This window comes from Ochlerotatus camptorhynchus, unplaced genomic scaffold, assembly GCF_037179485.1.
Source record: "Ochlerotatus camptorhynchus isolate MF236.1 unplaced genomic scaffold, CSIRO-AGI_Acam_v1.1 ptg000367l, whole genome shotgun sequence".
NCBI lineage: Eukaryota > Metazoa > Arthropoda > Insecta > Diptera > Culicidae > Ochlerotatus > Ochlerotatus camptorhynchus.
In genome coordinates, this window is record NW_027040855.1 from 4,685,938 (window position 1) to 4,699,971 (window position 14,034).

General features: G+C 38.5%; 1 protein-coding gene across 1 annotated transcript in view; it reads right to left on the bottom strand.

Moving 5' to 3' along the window:
• The window catches only part of LOC135709864 (uncharacterized), a 949,216-nt gene that overhangs the window by 63,601 nt on the left and 871,581 nt on the right, over positions 1-14,034 (bottom strand). The window contains exon 21 of the mRNA XM_065232287.1: positions 13,132-13,523. Within this exon, the coding sequence (XP_065088359.1) occupies positions 13,132-13,523 (392 nt within the window). The remainder of the gene's footprint in view (positions 1-13,131; positions 13,524-14,034) is intronic.

The following is a 14,034-nucleotide window of genomic DNA, read 5'->3' on the forward strand; positions in this document are numbered from 1 at the left end:
TTCTAGGTACCGTACAAAAGCTTTGCAATAAGTAAAAACGATAATTTAGAATAGAATGAGGCTTCACATCAATATGAACTCATTGTTTGCAGATGAGCAGTTCAAACTAATCTGAATGCTGCTTGGAGTTGCACTTATAGACATAGAAAGAGCAGTCGACAGTGTTTGGCAGGAAGGTTTGATTGCTTAATAGAAAAAGTTTAATTTTACACTCTATATTATGAAACTAGTTCAAAATTATTTAACTGACAGAACTCTGCAGGTAAATGATCAAAATCCCAAATCTGCACGACTACCTGTTAGAGCTGGAGTTTCTCAGGGTAGCATTCTTGGGCCTATAAAGCTTGAGTCATTTAATATCTGGACGCACTGTTTATTTTACTGCAGTGCTCCTAGCGGTCGGATCTGGAATGTTGAACTTTCTACAGAACAACTGATGGCTACACACCAAGCAATCATTACCAAAATTGCTAGACAAAGGAAAGAAGCACTTAAATCATAATTATTATGTGTAAAACCCAGGAAACAGCAGACTGGTTATGTAGCATAATTCCTACTTTAAAACCCTGGTTTGGGGCTGAACTTACTGTGGTGGAGGAAAAAGACATCTCTCGTCCAGAAAAACACATTGGGTTTTTTCTATGAAGTGCTGAAGATAGCAATGAAGGGATTTTTGCACTCTTAGAGAACTAAAACGATGGGTTAATAGTGGATGCATGGAGAATACTCTAGTGCAATAGTATAAACCAACAACATGTTGAACTAATCTTCGCTGTGGATGGAGCTTCTATGAACTATATCAAAGATTGTGACTTTGTGCTAGATTTTTAATTTGGAAACGTTCAAATTAGAAAGAAATTCTTGAGGAGAAATCTGGCGCAACAAAAAGAATCAAATGATCGTGGAAGACCAGAAAACAGGAGTGACCATGACTCCGATAAAATCCCAGGATCCTGTGGTGCCAAGGGCATGGGAGAAAAACTAGATTCTGGTCATATCACAAACACAGTCAACGAGAGCACAAACGATGATCGAGTGACAAATACAGGATCAGCGCTGGGATACAGAGAAATAAATCTCCAGTTGGGCAAAAAGTACGACCCAATAATCGTGGCAAACCCAATCAACAACATGACAAGTAAGCAAATAAAATGTATTCAAGTGAATCTGCATTATGCAAAAGGAGCAACGCTGTACTTTACAAACGATTCACAGAAAGCAAACTGGATGTAGCACTAATAAATAACGCCATGGGAAAATTAGAGTAGGATTCTAGGCATTCCTACAACATCATGTAATTTAATTTATGATTAAGGGCAGCTATTCTCCAATAGCTGCCATTATAGTAAACGAAAAAGCTAAAACAAAATCGATTACAGAATTTTTTAAAAGAGACATCGGAGCAATCATGATGGAGGTGCTAAAAACCCACGGCAAAACAGAAATTTACGTTGCTCCAGCATACTTTCCTGGAGACGTGGGAGATGTACCTCCACCGGAGGATGCATATTTCGCGTCTTACTGCAAGAAACAAAATGCCCATTAAACATTGTGCTCCAGTTCAGACATCAGTAGCAGAGGTGAGTGCCTTTTAGGCTTTATCTCAAAACATGAAATAGATATATGCCATAAGAGGGATGATCCAACTTTTATAAATGCAATTAGGCAAAGAGATCTTGATTTAAAACTATGGAGTTCAACGATTTCTGACAAAACCAAGAATTGGCACGTATCGGAAGAAGTATCTTTGTCCGATAACAAATCAAAACATATTTGATTATGAAGTTAATCAATAATTCATTGAAACTATAAGAGATCCCAGGAGAACTAACTGCGAGCAATACAACTCAAAACATACAGTTGGAGTCAATAACTTGAGAGGATGTTCGAAAACATGCAATGAGCTTGAGAACATTTCTCAACTGCTTTCAAGGTTCATCCAATAAGTTTATTACGACAGCTGTCCTGCAAAGGAACGCTCTACGAATAGGGATGTCTTCTTATTCTTCTTATTCTCCCTCCTCTTCTTCTTCTTCTTCTTCTTCATCATCATCTTTTTCTTTTTATTCTTCTTTTTTGCATTTCAAGTTTATTGCTTTTCGCATATAAGCATATTGCGTGCTCTCAACTTAATGTTATTATTATTATTATCTCTATTTAGGACTCTCAACTTAGTGTTCTAAATGCACTTCCACAGTTATTAATTGAGAGCTTTCGACGCCAATTACAAAATGCATGAATATGTATATTGTGTGGCAAGCACAATGATACTCTATGCCCAGGGAAGTCGAGAAAATTTTCCGGGAATCAAACCCGCAGCCTCCGGCTTCGTAATACCGTGCCTTTACTGACTACGCTATGATACCCCAAATACGAATAGGGATGTACCTTGGTGGAACAAAACCTTGGATAAAATTCGCAAGAAACCCCGGAAGCTATTTAACCGGACAAAAATAACAAGACAATGCGATCAATATAGGGCAGTCCTCACATGTTATAATAAGGAAATCCGAAGATCTAAAAGGAAGGACTGGAGGCATACATGCGTACAAATTGAAAATACTTCAATTGCTGCCATATTGCAAAAAGTCATTTCAAAACATCATTGAAATGGCTTTGGAACTTTATAAAATGAGGAAGACACTTTTACTATGTAAAGCTCGATTCAAAGTAAATCTGGACGCACGGTTTAATACACTACCGCGCCCCTGGTGGTTGAAAAAAAAAACGTTTGACAGGCATTTGTTGATGTTTCATTGACGAAGAAACTGGTGAAAAGTTTTTCTCGAATGATCGACGCATCCCGAGATTACGGATCGTGGAACTTGAGAAAAGAAAATTAATTGTGCACAAACTTCTAGAGAACCCTTCGTGGTCTGCCCAGGCATGGCAAACCATTTACATTCATTTCGTGCATTCATTTACATTAATTTGCCTTGAACTTTTTTCATCAACAGAATTCCGGAAAATGATGTTTCAAACTTTTATAGGTTTTAATATTAGCTACAACTTTTGCCAACAATTCAAATCTGTATCTCTTATGCACGATGAACCAAAGCGAACAGAACCCACCATTGTTTTTCAGTGAATGTAAATTGCATTTACTGAAAAGTAATAAAAAGTTCTGCCCGCTCTAGTTCATCATGCATAAGAGGTACAGATTTGAGTTGTTAGCAAAAGTTGTAGCTAATATTAAAACCTATAAAAGTTCGAAACATCATTTTCCGGAATTCTGTTGATGAAAAAAGTTCAAGGCAAATTAATGTAAATGAATGCACGAAATGAATGGAGCTTCTATGAACTCTATCAAAGATTGTGACTTTGTGCTAGATTTTTAATTTGGAAACGCTCAAATTAGAAAGAAATTTTTGAGGAGAAATCTGGTGCAACAAAAAGAATCAAATGATCGTGGGAGACCAGAACACAGGAGTGACCATGACTCCGATAAAACCCACGATAAAATCCCAGGATCCTGTGGTGCCAAGGGCATGGGAGAAAAACTAGATTCTGGTCATATCACAAACACAGTCAACGAGAGCACAAACGATGATCGAGTGACAAATACAGGATCAGCGCTGGGATACAGAGAAATAAATCTCCAGTTGGGCAAAAAGTACGACCCAATAATCGTGGCAAACCCAATCAACAACATGACAAGTAAGCAAATAAAATGTATTCAAGTGAATCTGCATTATGCAAAAGGAGCAACGCTGTACTTTACAAACGATTCACAGAAAGCAAACTGGATGTAGCACTAATAAATAACGCCATGGGAAAATTAGAGTAGGATTCTAGGCATTCCTACAACATCATGTAATTTAATTTATGATTAAGGGCAGCTATTCTCCAATAGCTGCCATTATAGTAAACGAAAAAGCTAAAACAAAATCGATTACAGAATTTTTTAAAAGAGACATCGGAGCAATCATGATGGAGGTGCTAAAAACCCACGGCAAAACAGAAATTTACGTTGCTTCAGCATACTTTCCTGGAGACGTGGGAGATGTACCTCCACCGGAGGATGCATATTTCGCGTCTTACTGCAAGAAACAAAATGCCCATTATACATTGTGCTCCAGTTCAGACATCAGTAGCAGAGGTGAGTGCCTTTTAGGCTTTATCTCAAAACATGAAATAGATATATGCCATAAGAGGGATGATCCAACTTTTATAAATGCAATTAGGCAAAGAGATCTTGATTTAAAACTATGGAGTTCAACGATTTCTGACAAAACCAAGAATTGGCACGTATCGGAAGAAGTATCTTTGTCCGATAACAAATCAAAACATATTTGATTATGAAGTTAATCAATAATTCATTGAAACTATAAGAGATCCCAGGAGAACTAACTGCGAGCAATACAACTCAAAACTTACAGTTGGAGTCAATAACTTGAGAGGATGTTCGAAAACATGCAATGAGCTTGAGAACATTTCTCAACTGCTTTCAAGGTTCATCCAATAAGTTTATTACGACAGCTGTCCTGCAAAGGAACGCTCTACGAATAGGGATGTCTTCTTATTCTTCTTATTCTCCCTCCTCTTCTTCATCATAATCTTCTTCTTCTTCTTCTTCTTCTTCTTCTTCTTCTTCTTCATATTTGCATTTCAAGTTTATTGCTTTTCGCATATAAGCATATTGCGTGCTCTCAACTTAGTGTTCTAAATGCACTTCCACAGTTATTAATTGAGAGCTTTCGATGCCAATTACAAATGCATGAATATGTATATTGTGTGGCAAGCACAATGATACTCTATGCCCAGGGAAGTCGAGAAAATTTTCCGGGAATCGAACCCACAGCCTCCGGCTTCGTAATACCGTGCCTTTACTGACTAGGCTATGATACCCTAAATACGAATAGGGATGTACCTTGAGAAAAGAAAATGAATTGTGCACAAACTTCTAGAGAACCCTTCGTGGTCTGCCTCAAAAATAGCAATAGTGTTAAAATTCCCAAAGTCAATGGTGAGTCTTGTAATCAAACGTTACAAGGATACTCTGAGTGTGGATAGAGCACAGCGCATCTATCATAAAAGTGGCACTAGGGGCAGAAAGAGCTGGAGAGAAAGGTGTTGAGGTACGTTAAAAGTAACCCAGGTGTCTCCATACTTGATTTGGCAAAGAAATACGATTCCAACTTTTCCACCGTGCGTAAAATCCTTTCAAGAGAAGAATATAAGTCTTTTTGTGCCAGTAAACATCTGAATCGCTCCGTGAAACAAAATTTAGTGGCCACAAAGCGAGCACGATTACTATACGAACGAGTTTTGACGAAATTTGATGGCTGTATTTTAATGGATGACGAAACATATCTCGATTACTTTTTCAAAGGGACCTATCAGCATTTGTAAATAATGCATTTCATCGTCGATTTGGCGAAACTGGCAGCTCGCTCACGCATGCTAACACTATCATCAGACAGAGGAAGTGTTCCCCTAACTGATAGTGTTGTTAGTATGCGTGTGCGAGCTACCAGTTTCGCCAAATTGACGATCAAATGCATTGTTTACAAAAGCTGATACGTGCCTTTGGAAAAATAATGGAGTATGTTAAAATGGAATATAAACAAGTCCCCGGACGAACATTTTACCTGGCAACTGGTCGTGGGGATGTCCCTTCCAGGTATAAATTTGTTTTTGCTGATAAGTTTGCTCGGAAACTAATGATTTGGCAAGGAATCTGCAGTTGTGGATTTTACCCTTCATTTGGCAACTCAAGACCAACGTTATGTTTTGGCCGGATCTAGGCTGCCACTACTCTAAGAAGGTACTAGAACGGTATGCTGCAAACAATGTTAATTTCGTCGCCAAAAAGATTAATCCTCCGAATTGCCCTGAGTTCAGACCGTTCGAAAAATATTGGACAATTGTCAAGCGAAAACTTCGAAGATGCGGTAAAGAAGTGACAACAAATGCGTTTAAAGTGGAATAAGTTCGCCGGTACAGTGTCACCAGCGACTGTGCAGATCATGATGGCATCGATCACAAGTAAAGTGCGACAGTTCGTTCGAAACGGTGAAATGTAATAACTTGTTATATATCGTTTGAAAGCTGAATAAATACCCTTTTGTTTGATGTTTTGATCAACCGTGTATGTTGTTTTATGTAGACGAAACATTATAATTAATGATGAAAACACACTATCCATGTTCAATTACCAACATAAATGAAGACTAGAATACACGCGCAGTTCCGCAGGACGGAACTTCAGACAACATTGAATGAATCGATTGGGTTAGAGATTGCCAGGAAAGACGCTCGTAATTTGGCCAACAGAATTTTTACAGAAAAACGAGTCCAATGGTCGATTGATTCTTTTACACCTTTCAAAGGAAAGGGATCTTTGACAACCATTCTAACTAGCTTGTTAAGAACAAGAATAACCCTCCGTTACTCGCGCCAACTTTTGTAACACGAGTACTCGCGCGTTGTACTTTGTACAACAGTGTGAGTTTTCCATTGCCATTTTGCAGCCAAGCTACCAATTTATATGAAACCAACGGGTATTCATTAAAAAATTTGTTTTTAACTTAATAAGCTATACATTTATCACAGTTAACCCTCAAAAAATGCGAATAATAGAGAAAATGTGAATGGAATCCGCTTAAACGGTGTTCGTACTACGTGGGATTTGACTAAATTGGTTACAACATGGAAAATCTCGAGGTCCTGATAGAAAGTTACTGTCTTGGGTAAAGTTTTTCTAGAGATCATATTCTTTTCGCTGGTGGAGAGTAGTTCAGAATTTTCTCACTACGTAGCGCTGGAATACATGTGAAATTATCGCATGTGATATATCTCGAGATCATGACCAGATAGAAAGCTACTGTCGTCGAAAAAGTTGTTGATGAGATAAAAGCCTATTTATTGGTGCACCATAGTTCAAAATTTCCTCAATACGCGGCGCTAGTATACACGTGAAATTCTCATATAAAATATATCAAGATCCTGACCAGATAGAAAGTTACTGTCTTCGGCAAAGTTGTTCAGAAGGTCAAAGCCTTTTCGTTAGTGGATAGTAGTTCAGAGTTTTCTTACTTCGCGGCGCTAGTATACATGTAAAATTCTTGCATATATAATTTTTTTCTCTATATCCTTACCATATAAAAAGTTAACGTCTTCGGCAAAGGTTTTAGGAAGTCAAGATCTTTTCGTGGGTGGAGTAGTTCAGAAAATTCTCACTTCGTGGTGCCAGTGTTTACGTGCAATTTTCTCATATAAAATATATAGAAATCCTGACCAGATAGAAAGTTACTGTCTTAGACAAAGCTGTTCAGGAGAGCATAGCCTTTTTGCAGGTTAACAGAATGGTTCAGAATCGTCTCACTAGGTAGTGCTCGTATACATGTTAAGTTCTCGCATGTGATAGATCACTAGATCCTGACCAGATAGAGAGTAAATGTCTTTGGCAAAGTTATTCAGGAAGTCAAGATCTTTTCGTTGGTGGACAGTTGTTTATAATTTTCTCACTACTCGGTGCTAGTATACACATGCAATTCTCGCATATACAATAGCTCGAGATCCTAAGCAGATAGAAAGTTACTGTTTTTAGCAAACTTGTTCAGGGGGTCAAGAATTTTTGGCTAGTGGACAGTAGCCTAGAATTTTCTCACCACATGGCGCTAGTAAACGTGTAAAATTTTCGCGTATGCTAAGCTCGAGATTCTGGTCAGGTAGAAAATTACTGTCTTCGAAAAAGTTGTTCATGAGGTCAATGTCTATTGCTTGGTGCACAATAGTTCAGAATTTTCACACTACGTGGCGTTAGTATACATGCGAAATTCTCGCATGTAAAATATCTCGAGATTCTGATCAGATAGTTTTTGCTAGTGGACAGTAGTTCAAGATTTTCTCACTACGTAGCACTAGAATACACGTGAAATTCTCGCATGTGGTTTGTTTCGAGATCCTGACCAGATAGAAAGTTACTGTCTTGGACAAAGTTGTTCAGGAGGTCTAAGCCTTTTTGGTTTGTAAACAGTATTTAAGAATTTTCTCACTCCGTGGCGTTAGTATACATGTACACTTCTCGCATATGCTATATCTCGAGATCCTAATCAGATAGAAAGTTACTGTCTTCAACAAAGTTGTTCAGGAGGTCAAGGTCTTTTGGCTAGTGAACAGTGGATCAGAATTTTCTCACAAACTCTAGGCTTTAACCTCCTGAACAACTTTGTTCAAGACGGTAACTTTCTATCTGGTCAGGATCTCGAGATATATCACAGGCGAGAATTTCACATTCAACTAGCACTACGTAGTGACAAAATTTTGAACAACTGTCCACGAGCAAAAATTTTGTGATATCCTGAACAACTTTGCCGACGACAGTAATTTTCTATCTGGTCAAGACCTTGAGATATTTTATATGCGAGAATTTCACATGTATACTGGCACCATGAAGTGAGAAAATTCTAAACTACTGTCCACCAGCCAACAAATCTTGACCCCCTAAACAACTTTGCCGAAGACAGCAACTTTCTAGCTGATCAAGATCTCGAGCTATTGAATATGCGAGAAAGGCACGTATATACTTGCACCACATAGTGAGAAAATTCTGAACTTTTGTCACCCAACAAAAAGATCTTGACTTATTGAAAAACTTTGCCCAATACATTTACTTTCTATCTGGTCAGGATCTAGAGATATTTTATATGCGAGCGTTTCACATCTATAGTAGCACCGCAAAGTGAGAAAACTCTGAGCTACTGTCCAGCTGCGAAAAAGCCTTGACCTCTTGAACAACTATGCCAAAGACAGTACCTTTCTATCTGGTTGGGAACTCGAGATATTGGGCCTTATTACGGGTGTCACTACACGGTGATAAGGAAGTGATACTCATAATAAGAGCCGTGATTGCCGTGCAAATCAAATGGGATTCGCTTCACCGTGACGACAAGTGTTAAGTTTTTACCGTGAAGTGACATCCGTAAAAAGCCCCATTTTATTTGAGAATTTCACGTGTATACAAGCGTCACGTAGTGAGCAAATTCTGAACTATTGAGCACCAAGCAATAGGCTTTAACCTCCTGAAAAACTTTGTGAAAGACAGTAATTTTCTATCTGGTCAGGATTTCGAGATATATCACATGCGAGAATTTTACATGTATACTAGCGCTACGTAGTGAGAAAGTTCTGAACTACTATCAGCCAGCGACAAGGCTATAATCTCCTGCACAACTTTTTTTGGAGACAGTAACTTTCTATCTGGTCAGGATATCGATATATTCCATGTTGTAATCAATTAAGTCAAATCCCACTTGACTGATGCGAAATTTGAAATTTTCGCTCCACAGTGCTCAAACTGTTCCAAATTGGGCCCTGATTAGCCTCCCAAAATTTGAACTCATTTAGTGAGGAACTGACTTGGCACAAACCATTTGAAGTTTGTATGGGAATTACTATAAAGAAACCATAATTTCGGTTCATATCTATCTCAAAACTCACCCGTTCACTCTACTTTAAAAAATAATAGCTGAACTTGTTGAAAATTTTCTCGGCTACAACTTTGTTGAAAACTAGTTTTTGATCAAATGTAAGGAACAAAAGTTATTAATGATTCAAGTCACTGATGTCTTATGATTATGCTCAATCAACTGTTTAGCAGGCAACATTGGTGTTTATGGCGCGTAGAATAGAGGACAGAAATCATGGCTACTATGTCACACTACAGAATACAGTATTGCTCATAATACAGTTGCAAGATAACCATAAGATTATCAATCTCTTAAACAAAGAATAACTATTTATTTTGAAGTTTGGCTGAAAAACGATTTCCTGCAAAGTTGTAGATGATAAAAATTCCCATAAGAATAGCAATATAATTTGTTAACAGTGCAATATGTAAAAAGGCTAGAAGACAAGGAACAAAAAGTTTTGTTTTCCCATAGTAATTTCCATATAAACTTCAAATGGTTTGTGCCAAGTCAGTTTCTTATCAAATGAGTTTAAACTTTCGGAGGCTAATCAGGACCCAATTTGAAACCGTTTGAACACCGTGGAGCGAAAATTTCAAATTTTGCATCAGTCTAATGGTCACAGTTGACGCGGTTTCCATTTACATTTTCCCTATTATCCGCATTTTTTAGGTGTTTACTGTAATCAAAGTTTAGCTTGTTTCGATCAAAACAAGTTTTTTTGTGGAATACTCTTTGGTTTCAGATCGATTGGTTACTCAGCAACAAAATGGCAATGGAAAACTCATGTGTGTTGAACAAAGTACAACAGCGCGAGTAACGGAGGGTTTATTACTTGAAGTTAACTGGAAAACTTAAAGAGGATATGTGTCAATTCTGTGGCATAGGAAAGGAAAACTCTGAACACCTTCTATGCTCTTGTACAGCAATCTTCAATAAAAGACCTTGCTTCTAGTAGTGAGACAATTTCTACATTTTGTTCTTTTTAGTAATAGTGACATTATGTAGAAATAATATATCATTTGTCCGCCATTATTGATATTTTCAATTTAAAGCGAATTCTGCCATACATTCTCAAGTCGATTTTCCACCAGCCCATACTATTGAAGGCTACCCTGCGCCCTCTAATGGTGAGTGCTGTCAGAAGCAGCATGAAACATCTAATTCCGTAAAACCTCTTTCATAGTGAAGTGAATGGAAGCAACCCTGTTTTGGAGTGGTCTTATTTGAAAATCAGAAAAATCTAAATAATCCCGTGTAGGTAGTTAGCTAGCCACTGCGCTTCTTGAACGAAGAATCCACAGAAAGCAGTGACTCCTTGTAATAGACACGCAGACCTTCCGCCGATACTTGCTTCTTGCATTGTACACCCAAAATGAAACAGTTTCGCCACAAATTTTCCCCAAAATAACAGCCCTATTCATCTCACCCGGGTCCTTTATGCCGAGGTTTGGAGTTTTCCTTGGATCTCTCCGTCGTAAATTTTAGCATGCCAAAGAGTTCGACATCTCGCAGGACTAAAGGAAAACTGTACGACAAAAGCCGCTTGAAGATAAAATGAAACTTTCCCGAGCTCACTTCCCGGAGTAGGTTTAGAACGGTGAGAAAAATGGACTAAGGCATGGATAAAAAGTTCTACTACTATGTTGTGTGTCACGTAACAGACGAAGAAAAAAATGAATCAGCTGCCTGAAACTTTGTCCACGTTATTGTTGTTGCTGCTGCAGCTGCCAAAGTGGAGTCTGGTAAAAGTTTCAGCTTGGCATCGGCTGTCTGTATTTCTTTCTTCTTCTCTCTTTTGGACTCGTGTGTGATAAAGTGAGAAAACGGGTTTCGTATTTATTTCAGTCATTTTTTTATGTTAGAGGAAATGCAGTCAATGTTTCCGAAGAAGTAGATGTGTGGGTGTGCAACTTTATTGGGGTGTGGAAAGAGATTGTGATCTATGAATTAAAGTTTATTTTCTGGTTCATTGAATTTTCTTTTGGTAGAGGTGCTCGTGCAGTTTGATCCGGTTGAAAGAATTTATTGTTGTTGAAGGATGGTAAGCTTAAGATGGTGTTGATTAAGTACATGTTGGAAACAGTTAATCTATTGCATTTCGCGTTGAGACATTTCACATCATCTGAAGGCAGCGCGAAGGCGAAGCAAGATAAGACAATTTAAGAACCAATAGGAACCTGCACGGCGAATGAGAACGACCCACATTTGAGTTTAGTTAACTCGTAAAGCACATTCACTGCAGGAACTCAGCGATGAGTAAATTTGCCTCATGTTTTAAATGGTTTGTCCAGGAAAAAATTTCCGAATGTGAGAAAAGTAAAGATTGGATTTACTCAGTCTATTGGTACTACTCCTGGACTGAGTATTTCTAATTTTTCGGCAGATTTTTCAGGTTTTTCACAAGTAACCATTAGATAAATTTAGTCATCCCTGAGTTCCTGTACTTTTTGCGATTATTTGTGACGTTAGTCTCCATTTGATTTGGACGGAGCCTGGACGGAAAACTTTGTCTGATTCACTAGATTTTATGTTATTCCCATTATAGTCCATTACTTTTTTGTCATTTAACTTATGTTATGATTAAGGTTTGAAATGCTCATTTCATTTAGATCATTCGATGTTATGATGATACGATGTACTAGTAGTACCGCGGATACACTTGTATGACAAACTATGAACATAACCATTATTTGTATAATAAATTATGAGCACATTCATGGTCACACTTGTATAGTTTTTGCATAGTTGTCATCCAAGTGTATCCACGGCATAAGCAACAAGCATGTGTTTGACACATACATCCTGTAAACTTCGCAAACAGTGAGCCACAGTCAGCAGTGATATAATTTTCATTCACTCACTCACACACTCACACACTCACACACTCACTCAATCACGCACAAACTCACTCGATCACAAAATCGCTAATTAATTTTAATTAAAATGAGCATTTGTAACACAGCTTCCTCACGGAAAAGCGACATTTTCATCTCGCGATGGTGACCAAAGCTGTTTTGTAATGTTCGTCGACAATGAATGATTTTAAACAACAGTGGTTTTCAACTTAATACGAATTCCGGTTTTACAATGTAGCTGAACTGCGGGTATTTTTTTCCTGATTCATATTAGCTTTTGAAGCAAGAGTAAATAGAACAACTGGGTTGCTGAAAATAAAAAATGCTATATGAGCTATATTGCAATATGATCGCATTAGCGATTTACATCAACACCAAAAGGATTGTACCTTTTTATGCGTAGCTGAATGCAGAGGACTTTTTTGTTTGAGCAAAAATCTATCCTCGTACAGAACTATTATATGCAATCCGTCGGACACCAAATGGCTCCATTTGCTCAGATTTTGATCGTTTCGTCATGTGCACATATTGACACTGGAGCTCTGCACCATATCGTGTATGCGATCGACAGCTGCAGTCATAAAATTCTAAAGTCCTAGTCGTAAAGCAATTGTAAATCGTTCCTAGCTGTATGCAACATTACCTTTTAGGTACGAGGTGTACGATTGCTGATGTTTTCAAATAAAACAGCAATTCGCAGCTCTGTCACAGATGCCACAATTGCGCTCCCAGCATGTAATAAAATCCTTTTATAGCAAAAGACCGTCCATCCCCTCCACCCCAATTAGAGCCATTCAAAAAGCGGTGATGGGGATAATCGTTTCTCCGCCTGCGCCGTCACTCCCTTTCCCTGTACCTACCTTCTCAGGATTGAAGTGTTGTGTTTATCGTGCTTCTTGGCGAGGTACAAAAGTTTCTTCATCAGTGTCAGAAACAGCAATAAAAATAGTATCACAAACAGCGACTCGATGACGATGAACAGGATGAAACCGAAGGAATCCGTCGTGTGCCACCAGTGGTCGGGTGATTCGAACATTACGCTGTACACGAGGGGCGTGGAGGTGGCACACAGGATCGGCAGGAACCAGCTGAGTCCGATGCTGCCGGAGATCCCGGTGGCCAGTGTGCTGGTGGCAGCGGTCAGCTTGCGTGGGCCCAGCTCGGTCGTCACCAGAACCGTAATGGCGACCAGAGTTGATGAACCGAGCAGAAGGAATGCGGTGAGCAGGGCGATGATTACGTTGAACCACTCCTGGAAAGATTTCGAGAGGAAGAGATGGAAAAGTGATGCGTTAAGGATGTGTGTCTAAGTACACATAAGGAAAATGTGGGAACAAAGTTTCGAACCGCTTGAGTGCCACTTATGGTAATTAGTTGTGATGGTGGCTTGAGAGGGTGACTTACACTCAAGTTGATCACTTGTGTTTATGATATCAACCATTTTTCGCGAAGAACGAAATACGCTTCAGCTAATTAATTCCACTAAGTTGAATAATGATTACAGGGAACGACTATTTGCTAAACCGTTTGTCTTTAACTTGGGGTCAATTTGATAATTTAGATGAACTGGACCTTGAAATCCAGACTCTGGATTTCGAAAGAAGGTTGTTTCCTTTGGCAATGTTCATCACGTGAACACTTCTTTTTGAAACGTTGACTGCTCAGTTCAAAATTTGAATTTTTAACGAAAGGTCAAAAGACTAATGGTCGAATAAACAAATGGTCAAATGAAGCTTATATGTATTGAAGGCTGAACTGACAAA